This window comes from Camellia sinensis, chromosome 5 (genome assembly GCF_055761805.1).
Source record: "Camellia sinensis isolate YWXY chromosome 5, ASM5576180v1, whole genome shotgun sequence".
NCBI lineage: Eukaryota > Viridiplantae > Streptophyta > Magnoliopsida > Ericales > Theaceae > Camellia > Camellia sinensis.
This window is the reverse complement of record NC_138965.1, coordinates 64,467,922-64,483,217: the sequence shown is the minus strand read 5'-3', so window position 1 is coordinate 64,483,217 and position 15,296 is coordinate 64,467,922. Positions and strand designations below refer to the sequence as shown.

General features: G+C 33.3%; 1 protein-coding gene across 1 annotated transcript; it reads right to left on the bottom strand.

Annotated features, from left to right (window-relative positions):
* Window positions 1–1,691: 1,691 nt before the first annotated feature.
* On the bottom strand, window positions 1,692–10,539 carry LOC114274668 (uncharacterized). The gene is given in 14 exon segments (XM_082871805.1): window positions 1,692–1,846; window positions 2,326–2,422; window positions 3,902–3,992; window positions 4,359–4,420; window positions 5,452–5,485; window positions 5,487–5,554; window positions 5,803–5,879; window positions 5,961–6,063; window positions 6,138–6,236; window positions 6,878–6,964; window positions 7,148–7,208; window positions 7,391–7,757; window positions 10,241–10,270; window positions 10,380–10,539. Coding segments are annotated over 14 exon segments (1,491 nt in total).
* Between the last annotated feature and the right edge of the window lie 4,757 nt (window positions 10,540–15,296).

Below are 15,296 nucleotides of genomic sequence, written 5' to 3'. Positions count from 1 at the left end.
TTCACAGCACATCCTATTTGGTTTGCTCAATCAAACAATGTCACAATACTCAAATTTGAAAAGAAATAAAAATACTTCAGCTTTCTTCATGATCTAATAAGGGATTTGGGGGGCAAGGCTTCCATGGATTAATCAAATTATGTGAAAAACAATGTGCCATGAAATTCAAACACATCTTGCCCAGATTAAAAAATAAATAAATAAATAAAAATTACAAAGGCAGGGGACAGAGCTACTGTAAATTGAAGCATTCCAGGTACTTGTCATCACCACGTATTGACAACAGTATATCTGTGCTGCTTTGTTTAGCTCAAAACTAGTTACCAAAAGGTCAATTTAGGTTTATATACAGGTATTACAGTGAGCTGGTTTAAATCTGTACTGCTCGGCTTCAGTGCTTATGTGTCTCAGACTTGCTAAAAATAAAAATTAAAAAAGAAGGAAAAAGTGTGTAACATACTCATTTAAATCTTGAGCTAGTTTTGATGATGATGCTGTACATGAACCAGTGTCTTGACTCTCAGCAATGCAAGACGCTGTAATTCCAATTACACAATAGCAATGAATCAATACGGATTTCAATTACTAATACTAATGTCACGAAACTTCCAACGTTTCACTCCCTGATGCATCAGATATTTCCAAATGCATCATTTTTCTGGCCCCTTTTATCATAATTTTTTTTCTAATTTTAATAAACTAAATAATCAATAATACAGGATCCTACCCATTTTCTAGGCTAATCAAGACAGGAAAGAAACTTGAGCATCCGAGCCCCGAAACATCAAGGTTGGGAGAACACCCAGGTACCACTTGGCCTATAAGGCCAATGGTGAGAATATTTTTTGTTGTAAATGTGAGGCAAAACCAACCATATATAAATTTCCCATTTCTCCTAATTCTGTTCTTATTTTTGTGATGTAATATTTGACATACATGCTTATTCAATGTTACAGAACAATTTTTATAAAAAAAAAAAAAGGAAGACACTTACCACCTTATAAATATACCATATGATACCAAACATACATGCACCAAAGACTAGAAAATTGTCAACCATCAACTACGTAACATCACAAGCCACCATAAACTAGAAATTGTCAACCGTAGACCATATATTTTTTCTATTCTCTTTTTATTTCATATATTTTTACCATTTTGCCATTGGTCCATTAGCTTTCCATCATGGTAATTGTAGGTTTCTCAAACCTTAGGGGTTTTTTGCCTAATTGCCAAACCACAGAGGTGGTAGGTGAAAGTCTCCTCTTTTTCTATCATAACACACTAATCACAATTGCTTCAAACCCAGACAACAAACATGCAAAGCCAATTTTCACAATAGGTGTAATGAAAGAAGGTGTAATGAAAGTAAGATTGGACAGGGAGTACATACCTTCACAATAGGTGTAATGAACTCAACTAAGAAAGAAGGAATTTTTAGCAACGATGGCCAAAATGAATGAATAAAATTAATCAACAGCCCTTTAATATGTGATCCATCATGGTCCTGTGAATGCATAAAAATTGAAACTTTTAACCAAGTCATCAGCAAACAAACTAAAATGCATTCACACTCAGTAATGAATCAACATAGAGATAAAACCAAAAGAAAAAACAAAACAAGAAGTTAAATGTTTTAAACCTGATCAGTCATGATCCTCAAATGACCATATGTCAAAGTCTTCACTCTGTCATACTATTTTTCCATGCTGAAGTCCAAGAATCTGCTTGATGCTCTGAATTTCAGCATTCTCCATGATCTGTTTATGGCTTGCTTCCCTCACATTAAGCAATTTACCTCTCAACGGGAACACACCATAATAATAAGGTAACACAACAGAAATTCCTGCCATCCGTATATACTCAAATCAGTTAAAAACTCTAAAACAAAACCAAACTCAACTGAAACTACTTAAACAAAACCAAACTCAACTGAAACTCTAAAATGAAATCCCCTGTCCTTTGCATACTTGGAAAACAAAAAATGAAAATAGCTCAAGATATAAAAGAAAAGTTGTATCAAGGGCTTGATTAGATTGAAATATAGTATAGAACTTTTATGCAGTTAACTTGTATCTTATTGTGCAACAGTGGAGGAATTCCCATGAGACTAAAGAAACATTTTACAAGATGACTCAGACTATGAGACCAACTATAGTTTATGGTTTCATAATGCTGGACAATCAAGAAACATTGTAGTAGAAGGAATGTAACCGAGATGAGAATGTTGGGATGGATGTGTGGAAAAACTAGGGGATATAGGATTAGGAATATAAATTCATGCGATGGTAGAGTATGGGATCTCCCGGAGGGCATCCAACGAACCCGATAGTTTGAGCATGTAGGAAGAAGATTGATAAATGTACCAGTTAGGAAGAGTGACATTATCCCCACTGAAGGTGATTCTAGGGAGCGAGGGAGACTGAAAGTAACTTGATTTGAGATGATAATAATAATAATGAAAAACAGGTCCATTTTACTTTCATGATCAGAACTGATAAATAAATCTGTTGATGGCATCTGAAGCATGCTCTGCTGTCCTAGAAAATAATTGTGGATGAGATTGGAAACTTAGGAATTAACAATGAAACATGAGTAAACTATGTCAAATTTGCAAGCATGTTATGGGAAGCTAAGCTGCAGGGAAATAATTGATTGTGAACAATAAATACAAAAAATGTATATTTAGGGAAGTCTGGCAAGTTATATGAGTGGTCCTGCTAGAAAGAGTACCTTGCTTTGGGACATTCTCATGGTTAACACCTAAAAAGCACAATCACTCGGACATGCAAATTTTTTAAATTATAAGACACAACACGTCGGGGTCACCTGCAAAGCATACAATTTTATATAATTTTTATGTGATATTTTCTTAATGTTATATATTTATTCTATGTCAAAATATTTATTCTCGTCAAATTCATCAACCTTGGTATGTTATTCTAGTAAAAAATAAATAAATGAAAAGGGTCCCCCAACATATCCCCAACATGTCCGACATGTGTATGTGACTTCCAAAGAGGTATCCATGCCTCGTAGGTTAACATGAGTATCATGCATTCTGCAAAAGAACGAATAGCAACACATCAAACATCATTGAATCTATGGGAAAGGGCACAATGTCTCACCATTCCGATAAATTTTTTTTTGTAATTTCTCGTTTCCTCCACTGTAAACAAAAAGACATTAGGAAGAACCATAAGATAATATATATATATATATATAAAATAGATTCCTTTAAGTACCAACAGGAATAAGCGAACTCTTACTAACGTATTCACTTTCAATCCAAACACTGCTTCAAAGCATACAGACACACATTATGTCAAATACTTCAATTGTTTGTCCTCTGCATCACAGATTTGTTGAGAAAAAAAACCACCCAAGCAATGGATGCAATAAAATAAAATTTACACAGAATTTATGTGATTCTGCAAATGCCTACATAAGCAGGTGAGATAGGGCAATACAATAACAGTAAAAATTACATATGGTGAGACAAATACACTCCCTGGTATTTTTCCCATTACAACCTGACTGTTATTGCTCTCAATCTTACACCCCACAATAGTACACAATGTTATCAAAGCAATTGTACTCACTTTTTTACATTTGAAACACTGTTCTGGCCATCCCTGTACTCTAATTAATTTTATTCAGAGCTTAACCTCTCTTCTTTCGTTTTTTTCTGACATGAAGTATATGATTTAGAGGCACCAAGAGGATGCAACCCATGTACAAACGCTATCTCAACTGTACATAAAAAATAGTCAAAAGTATCTACAAAATCAAAAAAAAATGAGTCAAGAAAGGATTAACCGTCCCCACATCCAACTATACAAAAGGACAATCTTTAAAATTGGCTCTTCCCCACTGTCAAAGGTTCTCCTATTGAGCTCACCTCAAGTCCACCACATAATAGGCGAGAAGCGAAGCACCAAAACTTGACCTCCTCAAATTCTTCCCTAGTACCAGAGCAACTCCTCCACCTCCTTGGGAAACACCCAATCAACACCAAACATAAAAAGAAGGGCTAAAGCTCCCAAGCCACATCACAATGAATGAGAAGGTGGCTCACATTCTTCTCATCATGCTTGCAAATATAGCACCAATTTACATGCACCTGCCTTCTTCTAATCAAATTGTCAATAGGAGGATTTTACCATGCACTGCACATCAAACAAAAGGCGGCCCTTTAGATGGAATCTTTGTATCCCAAACCCCTCACGAAGGGAAGAGAGACCTCCCTAGAGCCCACAAGGGTCTCATAATAAAAATTTACACTAATGCAGCCGAAAGAACCTTCGATCCGCTCCATCCCCAAGCTAAGAAGCATACAACTGCCCCAGTGAACTCACTCCAACAAATCCCTCAAATCCCCCAAATCCCAATCATCAAACTCCCTTTGTAAATCAATATCCTAAAACACACACCCACCATCACACTTCAAATAATCATACAACGCAGCCTCCCATTCAAAGCTGCACAAGCCACATTGGGGTAAGTGGCCACATCCAACATGTCAACATCACACCAACAATGACTCCAAAACCTCGCCCGATTTCCAACACTCGTATGCATGCCTCAGGGGGGTGTATGTGCTTCATAGGTGTCATGACACTAGTTCAGTTGGTACTTGCCCGGAAACAAGCCTTGTTCATTTTTTAAACAGAGTTGTTATAAGTCTCACAATTATAGAAGAGAATACGGCATTTTTCAAACAGAGTTGTTATAACCCCTAGTTTCAATACCTTTAATCTTACTAAAAGTGAGGTTAATGTAATTATACCAAAACTATCGAGCTACTTGTATTTTCTCCAAACCTCAGGTGAGGTTAGTGTAATTTACTCATATATATAATATGTTATGCATATATATGACACATTATAAACTAGATAACCTCGCGTTGAGTAGGAACAAACTTCCATTGCATTCCATTAGCCACATCAGCATTGTACTGCACCACAATCTCCCTCAAAACAAGAGATTGTGAACTTGTAACAAAGCATGCAAATGGGACAAATTCATCTCAATTGAAATTTTAGATCAAGATGTTCTCAGAAAATGTACCGAATGGTCACATAGGGACTTCAATTAACAGAATAGAAGGATGGGTAGTGCCGTGTTGTGTCAGACCACTTTCTTAGAAGTGTACTTCTTAGATTACATCGTAATCCCCATTTACACGACAAACATTTTATCTAACTTTGGGTTGATCTTTAGTCTCTCCCAAAATGTGGAATCAAATTACAGATGAATTGTTATACAGTTCAACCATTACATGTTCATCCATTACATGAACTTTATCGTATAAATGTTACTAGATTAGTCATTCATCATTATTCTCTAATCAGCTAGAGCCACATACTTACTTGAGATAGATCTATTATGAATTGAATGGAATTCTAGATACAGATAAGGCCAAAGGAGAAGGAAAAATTTAAGTTGTACCTCAATCCATGCTGTCAGTTTTGGCCTGCCTGCTATCATAATTCTTCACATCCAACAAGAAAGGTTGAAATCTTTCAATAAAAGGAGCATAAGCTATATCCACCTGAAAGGTCATATATATCCCTTGTCGATTAGAGGCATCACAGTATCTCAAAGAACAAACCATGAAGTTGTACCCCATCATACATTTCATAAGTAAAAGCCCAACATATCTTATTTTGCAGATCTACCTCTAAAAACTTGATGACAACAAGACTTGAGACCAGTATTTGATAAAACTCCAAGAAAAGACAAGTAGTTGAGAGAGGGAAAAAAAAAAGGGGACAAACCAAATATAAGGTTTCCACTTACAATACTGAACTGGCCGAGTAAAAAGGGTCCATCGTCAAATTTGGAGGGTGCGGTTTCAATGTAATCAAATGAAGCATCTGTTGCAGAATACAACTATTGTTTACCTATGGTTATTTTCAATATTTAACTAACTTGAAATCAGTATGTGTTCAACTTACCAGCATCATTCATTCCATCTGCCTTGAATGAAGTAATCACTCCTTTATTGAATGAGTCTGTGTACGACAGTAACTCCTCTCCAAATTGTCTCTTGGCAGGATCCTGCATTCCCAGAGTATGAGCTCGATTTCGCTGGATGGATAAAGAGTTAAAAAAATTGAATTTCAAAATATTACATTGGGAAAGAGGGAAGGGCCTTCAAAGTTACTGTCAATATATTTAACTAAATCAAGACTCTCTCCCTTGACTTCATTATTGTGTTCCAAAGATGGCACCTGCACAAAATAACTAAGTTATAAATTCGTGAACAGAAAATGGTACATTGGCTGAAAGTGATATATCTATATATTATATAATGTGTACATGTTATTTGGTGTGAACATGAAAGTTCTGTCACGCTCTTTTGATTTTCCAAAAATGCCCCCAACAATTGATGAGTTTGAGAATGGTCATGTGAAAATTCAAACGGGTTCAAATATTTAAAACTCCTCAAACATGGACGGTTTCTATTCATCATAAACTATAGAGCTTTGCACTCATCATAAACTACAGATCTTTGCACGCCCCATTGTGTGTGCACCCGCCGCTAGTGTGTATTATATACTGACACAACTATTAGCTACCTATTTGTCTCATCTCAATTTCATCTTCTTGACAGAACTATCCATTGTTTGGCTCATAACCGAGTTGTAAGATTTCTAAATTCTCACAAGTTTCACTTAAAATTAAGCCATCAAGTTTTTGTAAATCTGTAATATTCAAGCAATGAAGCCATTCTATTGTAATTCACTTTGACTCTTCTACTTGACATTTCAGAGAATTTCATTTTACATCATATAAAACCATTTGGAACAATTTCATATACATCATTCATTGAAATACCCATAAAGCACAGACTGCATTAGAATAATTTCACCTTGTTCGGCGGGTAAACTTTCTCCTTGTACCAAGTTGGCCTGTTTTGTAGATCAATAGGAACCAATTTTATCTTCTCCTGCAATCCCTGTTTTCCAAAATAAAGAAAACAAATAAATGAAAATGTGTCCAAAACAAATACACTTTATTCAAATGATATACAATCTTAACCTCTGTGTGTGTGTGTGTGAGAGAGAGAGAGAGAGAGAGAGAGAGAGAGAGAGAGAGAAAATTAAGCAGAAGCCAGAGCAAGAACAGGTTAGAAAACAACCTTACAGTTTCGGGTAATCCACGCACGTTGGGCTTACGGGCATATGTAAGAATTGTACAGCCTGAAAATCAAGAAATTCAAAAATTCCCAAAATCAATTTTACATGAACAAGTCCAAAAAAATAGCAAAAATTTCAAATGGGTATATTGAAACAAACACATAGATGCAACTGGGAAATGCTAAAAAAAAAAAAATCAAAATCAAATAACCCAAAAGAAAGTGCGTTAATTCTGAACCTTATACCTTGTCGTCCCATCGAAGATTGCAGGTGGGTCTGAAGTAGAATCAAGAGCAGGTGGAAGAACTTCTTGCACACATCTGCGAGAGACAGGCACAAACAAATTTTGGAGCGAAAAATGCACAGATATATCAAGCTTCTGTTTGGTTTCCGGCAGAGGCACTAGTGGAGGAGGAGGAGAAAGTGTAGGGTTTGATAAGAAGAGTGATGAGGTCGTCGCAGATATCGGCGATCCTGTCGTAGGATTTGGAAGCCATTGCGTCGCTGTGGATCGCTCACGGTTAGATCTGGGCCTAGGATTCAAATCTGATTTAGATTTCGACGATCTTCTCGGATCCGGCAGAGGCACTAGTGGAGGAGGAGGATCGTCGACTGCGGTGCGTGTTTAGGAGAGAGAGAGAGAGGCACCAGCGGAAGACGGAGGAGGATCATCGACGGCAGTGGGGATCTACGGCGGTGGCCGTGGCGATCTGTGTCAGTGGTGGTGGTCTGCGGTGAGGTGAGGCTTGGTGGTGAAGGAGAATCTGTGTGAGATGTTTGAACAAATAGTTGTAAACAGAGAGCAAGAACAGAACAGGGGCGGTGATATATATCACACTAAAAAAACATTTCACCTTTAGCGACTAAATTTGTTTTTAGTCGCAGAATCTTAACATATAACGACCAAAATTTGGTCGGCCATTGTCTGCCAGTGCATTTCGATATCAAAACGACGTCGTTTTGATAACTGCGACCAAATTATATTAGTCGCTAAAAAATTTTACTGTTCCCGCCCAATTTTTCACCTCCTGACATCATTTTTAGCGACTAATATTTTAAATTGGTCGCAAAAAATCACCTTTTTGCAACCAAAGTACTTTAATCGGTAATAGTATCAACTTTTAGCTACGAAATGTTTTTTGGTCGGCAAATGTCATTTTTTTGCGACCAAAATTTTTTTGGTCGGCAAAAGTGGTCGGCAATTGTGTAAATTCTTGTAGTGTACAATGACTATTTCTATCTCAAAGAGGACAAGAGTTCGAGATTTGAAACCTATACCAATTCTATTATAATGGGGGTTCTAAACCAATTAACTAACACAAAATTTTATGATTAGGATATGCAAACAACCTTTCTTAAGTAGTTGATAAAAAATGATCCACTTAAAATGCATTTTAATTTTTATTATCCAAAAAAATGGGTTAAAAGAAAGGGAAAAATAAAAATAAAAATTGATGACGTTTTAAAAAGTTACTCGACTCGCACAATCAACGGAAGACCTAATCGGTGGCTGCCCCGCAAGGTTTCAAAAAGTTTGTCCAATCACCCAAAGTACAATCCAATTTGAAGAAAAAGTAGTGGAAAACCTCTTTTTAACAAGTTGTTCAGTTATCAATCATATGGAAATACTTGTGATCCCATACCCATACTTTCTATATATTTGGAATTGTAATGCAAGACTTTTTTTTTTTTTCTTCTCGAAATTATGTATTTTTTTTTATGATATTTTAACCTTTATTTTCATGTAAGTGTGAAAAATATAAATATAAGGATAAAAAGCACTTAAAATTCCCCTATGGTTTTAGGTTGTTGCGGATGAGCTCTTGATGTTTGAATATATCTAAATACTTCTGTGATTTTGAACTGATCTACAACTGTTACCTTTTCTATCCAAACAAACGACAAGTAGACTGCACCACTACAAGAAAATGAGCTATTTGAGTCCCATTATTTGTGACAGAAACATTTGCTGACTAAAAAATGTGTTATTAGCGTCGGCAAAGTAGGACCGTCTCAAAAAAAATTTACTTAGTGTTATTATTTGAGCCGGCAGACTACGCCGTCACAAAAATTTTTTATTTGCGTTCGCCAAATTTTTACCGTCTCAAACAAAAATTATTTAATTTTTTTTTTCCATTTTTTGGCTCCAAAAACTACATCGCGCACCTTTTTTTCGCGCCATTTCAGGTCACTTTTGCGTCGGTATTCTGTGCCGTCACAAAAAGTAATTGAAAAAAATTAAAACGACATAGTTTTAGAACCTGATATATATACCCTTCCTCTTTATTTTTTTTTCTTTTCTCTTTTTGCCCTAAATTCAATCTTGGTTCATCACTACAAACAAACTCTTCATTGACACCACTGATTCTCCTCTCCACCGGCACCACCGATTCTCCATCTCGACCGGCACCACCGACTCTCCTCTCCTCCACCAACACCGCCGACTATCCTCTTGCGGGTAAGTGCTCTCTCTCTCTCTCTATATATATATATATATGTATATATATATCAGTCTCTCTAAGAATTGAAATAGTAGATGATTTGAGTGTTTGATTTGTGTTCTTTCACCCCTCGCTAATTCTGAGCTTTCTCTGGAATCAAACTGGGGAAAAATGGTGTATGCATTTGTAATCTTTCGGCCCTGTTTTTCACCGAATGGGTTTGGCTTGATATGTACCCAAAAAATGTTCTCTGTTTTTGAGCTTTTTATGTATGAGGGATTAATGGTGTATACGTTTTGTAATCTACTAGCAGTAATTGGGTAATATTGTGTTGTCCTCACTAAGAAATTATAGAAGTTAGTTTTCCATTTATGTTCTTGACATTGTTTCCCATTTAGTTTAGAAGTAATTTTTATGAAAAAAAAAAAACTTGAAAACATTTGTTGTAGTTGCAAGTCATTGATTGAACTTGCCTGAGGAGGTGCATGTTCAAATGTTTGGAGTTGATATTCATGCATGATCCAATCAGATTTCCTTCCATTGGGTGTGCGGCCCTTGTAGAACACTAGGGTCTTTCTCATCCCTATTATTTTGTTCTTTGAAAGAACAGCCTTGTTCTTTGAAAGCACAGCCTTGTCTTTCTCATCCACTCACTTTGTTCTTCATATCCCAATCTACACCTATCTGTATTTCACATCATCATAATTTAATCAAACCTAAGTACTACATGGTAATTTTGGTTGGTCAATTGGTCTAAGTAATAGGAAAAAATTTGAAAAGAAAGCCAATTTACCTTGGATGTCCCATGGTTCAATTCTGTAGAGATCAATGTCAACAATGACATCTAAATCAATTTTCAATGAGTTAATCTTTCGCTTGAGATAATATCCCACGAGTTCTTCCACCGTTGGGTGAAATCTAAAGCCAGGAGGGACACATGATTCCATCTCCATTGATTTTTCTACTAAAATATAAAGACAAATATATTAGTGAGAGAGAGAGAAAAAATATATATATATATATATATATGTTACACATACAGAAGAAAATATATATATATATGCAGTTAAATTTAAACTTGATCATTTTAAAATAAATGACTACTGCAATAATAAAACTATCACCATCATATATATGATATATCATTCTGGTGAAGAATTTATATAAAAAAATTGTAAGAACATAAGGTGAAGAATTTATATAAAAAAATTGTAAGAATATAATTTCTGTTTTCATTGCTAATGTCTCATCATAATAATTAACAAATTCATCCTTGTGATTTTATTTATTTATTTTTATTTTTATTTTTATTTTTATTTTTTTTATATTTTAGATCAGCTCATCCTTGAGTTTTTTTTACCCTAACACCACAAGAGACTTCGGAATGCAAGACATGTCAAGCTTTTTGTACTTAATATTTATAACATATTGCTACCATACTATTTGTATTGATGTAACAAATTTTTTGTTAATATTTTGATGTCAATGAAGCTAAGATGATGACTGAATTTGTATAAATATTTTTGGTTTTTGAATGAATGAATGGATGTCTATTGATTGAATGCATTTTTTTTATTAGATTTCAATGAACATAATACAGGTATTAATTACAAAAAAGAAATAACTTTTTTATGAATATATATATATATATATATATTTTTGGTGACGGCAACTAACAGTCTCAAAAAACCTATGCAATGTACAGGTGAATTTTTTTTAGAGTCGGCACATTGCAGACGCAAAAAACTCTATAGCGACGGTAATGTACCGACATAAATAATAGTAGTGATTTTTTGGTCTTTTTTGTGACGGCAGAATACCGTCTCAATTAATACATTTTGCCGTCGCAAATATTCTGTGACGGCACAGTTGCCGACTCAAAAAGTTTTAGCGACCCCTGTACTCTCGTCCCTTACCATGCCGTCGAAAGGCCGTCGCAAAAACTTTTTGCGACGGTAATTATGTTTTTTGCAACAGTAACCTGCCGATTCAAAAAGTATGTTCTTTTGTAGTGCACGCATCCTATTTCCTCAAAAAATGATTTGTCAAAAGACCAAAACTCCTTTACCCTTCACTATAAAACAATGCTATTAAATGGTTGTTAACACATCCTTGGAAATCCCAAATAGATAATTTTATTTATTTATTTTTATCTCTTATTTCTTTTTTTTTATCTAATCAAATATTGATTTGTTTAATTTGTCTTTCACTCTATTTTCTTTTACTATATTGTGCTAAATGACTGTCTTTTTTTTTTTTTTCTTTTCTATTTTGTAGTTTTATTGTTTATTTTTTTGTTTAAATCATAAAATTACCTTAATCTAATTTTTAATTTCTAACCCTCCTTTTTACTTAATAATATTTTAAAATAAACATATATATATATATATATAACAAATTAAATCATAAAAATTTATTGCTATAAAATTACCTTAGTTAATAATATTTTAAATTAAAACATTTTAAATTATATATACAAATATAAATATATAATAAAATCACAAATTAATCTAAACACCTTTATTACCATAAAATCAAATCATAAAATTTAAAATTAAAACATAAAAAAGAGAGGCAACCAATAGTAGATATTGCAATGTTCTTAACAAATTGCACAACAGAATAGAAACAAAATCAAAGAAATCAAAAAAATAAAATAAAAATTAAATTAAATTAAAAATGTATATAATAATAATAAAAAAAGAAAGATAGGTGCTCGTATATATGATTTAAAATGTTATTAAATAAGAAATGAAGTTAAAAATTAATAATTAATTAAGGTAATTTTATGATAATAAATTAGGAAAATTTACCCATAAATTCCATATGGGGAATGTTGATCCATTTAGTCCTAAAAGTTTTCTTATAAACCAATTAGTCCTTTTTGTTTTGAAAAATTGTATTTATTTGATTTGGTATCATTTGAGTTTAAGTGAATGCCCTTTTATGATTCATTTTTCATTTTTGGGGTGGGAATGGAAAAATGAGGTGTGGAAGATTCTTTTTAAAAGAAATGGTAGCTGAAATGTTGGTTATCGAGCGTGAAAATCTACATTTTTGTTAGTGTATTTTCCTGGTATTACATTGAAGTGTTACATTAGAGTGTTAAATAAAAAATAAAAAAAAGAGTATGGTTCTGTGTATTATATTGATTAGAGTGTTACGTTTCGGAAAAATACACCAAGGAGTTTTTTTTTTGTAATGTTACGTTATTACGTTCGAAAAAAACACAATAAGAAGCTTTTTAGTGTGTTACATTTGAGAAAAATACACTAAAGAATTTTTGTGTATTATATTGATTTGAGTGTTATGTTTGGAAAAAGTACATTAAGATTTTTTTTTTTTTTAGAATGTTACGTTGTTACGTTTCAGAAAAGAACACTAAGGAGTTTTTTAGTGTATTATATTGGAGTGTTACGTTTTTGGAATGTTACTTTGGAATGTTACGTATGGAAAAACTACACTAAGAAATTCTTTTGAAGTGTTACGTTTAGTAATTTCAACATTATGAGAAAACTCACATTTATCCCTCAACACATAACACGTACATTGGAGTTCAAAAAAAAAATAAAAATAAAAATAACACGTACATTTATACTTGGCCCTTTATGTAATTTACACTAGAATAGAACTTTTGGGTTTATAAGAAAAAAAAGGAGGACCAAACAGTTCATAAAATCATTATTTAAGATTTATTGGTATTTCACCCATTATTTATTATGATTTTTTTTTTCTTTCAATATTGTTATAAATATGTCGGGCATGTTTGGTTTGTGTCTCAAAATATGTTTTTGGGGAAAAAAATTCCAAAAATATGTTTCATTGAAATTTTTTTAAATAAATTCGAAAATCACTTTTATCTCTATTACAAATTAATCAATTTTTTTTTTTCCTCTCATCTCTCGTTCTTAATCACTTTTTCTCTCACACCCATCTATCCAACTATAAAAAATTATCAAATTATCTCAAACTCTAAAACTCTTTTTAAAATATACAATCAAATAAATTTTTAAATTTTTTAAACTCTTTTTAAAAAATTATTTTTAAAATAATATCTCAAAACATAAACCAAATAAAATCGTTAAATTCCTGACGACGCCACTAATTCGGCTAAGGACCTTGCTACATTCCCCTAAAAATACCCCCCCTAATCCCCCTAATTTCCATATCAAGTAAAAAAAAAAAAAAGGAAAAAATTGCCAAAATTGGAAATTAGGGGGATTGGGGGTATTTTTAGGGCTCCAAATCATTTTCCTTCGGGTCATTAGTCAGTCCTTACCCTATTACTATTTAACTTTTACAAAAGTTGTCTACGACTAGTCTCTCAGTCTTTAGTCTATCGCTATTTACGAAGGTTGCCCACAACTAATCTGTAAGTCCTTAGTCTATTGCTATTTAACATTTACGAAAGTTGTTGTAACGCTCTGAAATAAACACAATATATTTATTTTATAATAATTAATAAATAGTAATATAAATAAATTGATAAATTTTCATTAATTAGAGTTTGATAAATAATAAGTGACACATCCAATATACATTCATAAACAGTACATCTTGAATCTATAACATATGTTACAAGATTGTGAGAAAAAATGAAAGCTAAACAGATAATCATACACCCTAAAGGTTTATATCTTTCCAAGTCAATACTTAGGTACATGAAAAGTGAGTCTTAAGCTCAATACAAATAAAGGCCTAAGCTTATACATAATTAAATACAAAATGACAACACTGAGCCTTTAGCTCCACAATCCTACCAAGCTAAGTCATTGGTGAAGGCATATCACCAGTACTTGAAAATGGTTTTTCCCACATTAGGTGAGCTAAAGCCCAGTAGAAACACAACAACACAATGTTTAAATCTTAACAAAGCCATAAGGCTTTATGCATATGCAATGCGAGTACCAAAACATTTATAACCCTTTTTTAAAAGTCGTGTTATGTCAGGTTTATATCACAATTCTCAAAACCATGTCCTTTACAATAGAAAGTACGAGGGAATCTCAAACCAGTGCAACCTTTCATAGATATTTCATCCGTGGGAAACCGTCAAACAGTGCCCATGTAAACGTAGCCTATAAAAATGCTACTATTGCCATTTTACAGATATTTCATCCGCAGGAACTGTCACCCATGTACACGCGTGTTTTTTTGAACTTTTAGCCAGGATACACATGCCAACTTGATTTGGTGATACACACCTCTTTCCCATGTTCACCCATTTTCCTCAAAATCATATACATTTTCGATGTATTAAATGAGCAACAATGTTCAATGCACATGGATTAGAAATTAGTTTTAATTCACCTAATTCTCATGTACTTTTTACAACACTCATAGCTATCCTCTACCGATAGCCCAAAATAGATATCTCTAAACACTTAAATAAATTTCATTAAAGATATACTTTTCCAAAATCTCAAGATGAGAGTGATAATACATATCCAACTCTACCATCATCATCAACATTACTTCAATTTCATAATTCTCAACATCAATCCTATTTTCTATTTACAATCCCAAACATTCACATTTTAAGGCAAAATTCATTTCTCTTTGAAAATCAATTTCAATGTAGGAAACAACGTTATTTCCACATATATCAACTCCAATTTCATACCCACAAGCTTTTCCAAGAAACCATTTGAAAATCCCTCTTTTTCATTTTGATTTCAAACCCTAGGTTTTAGCAAAAACCCCCAAACCA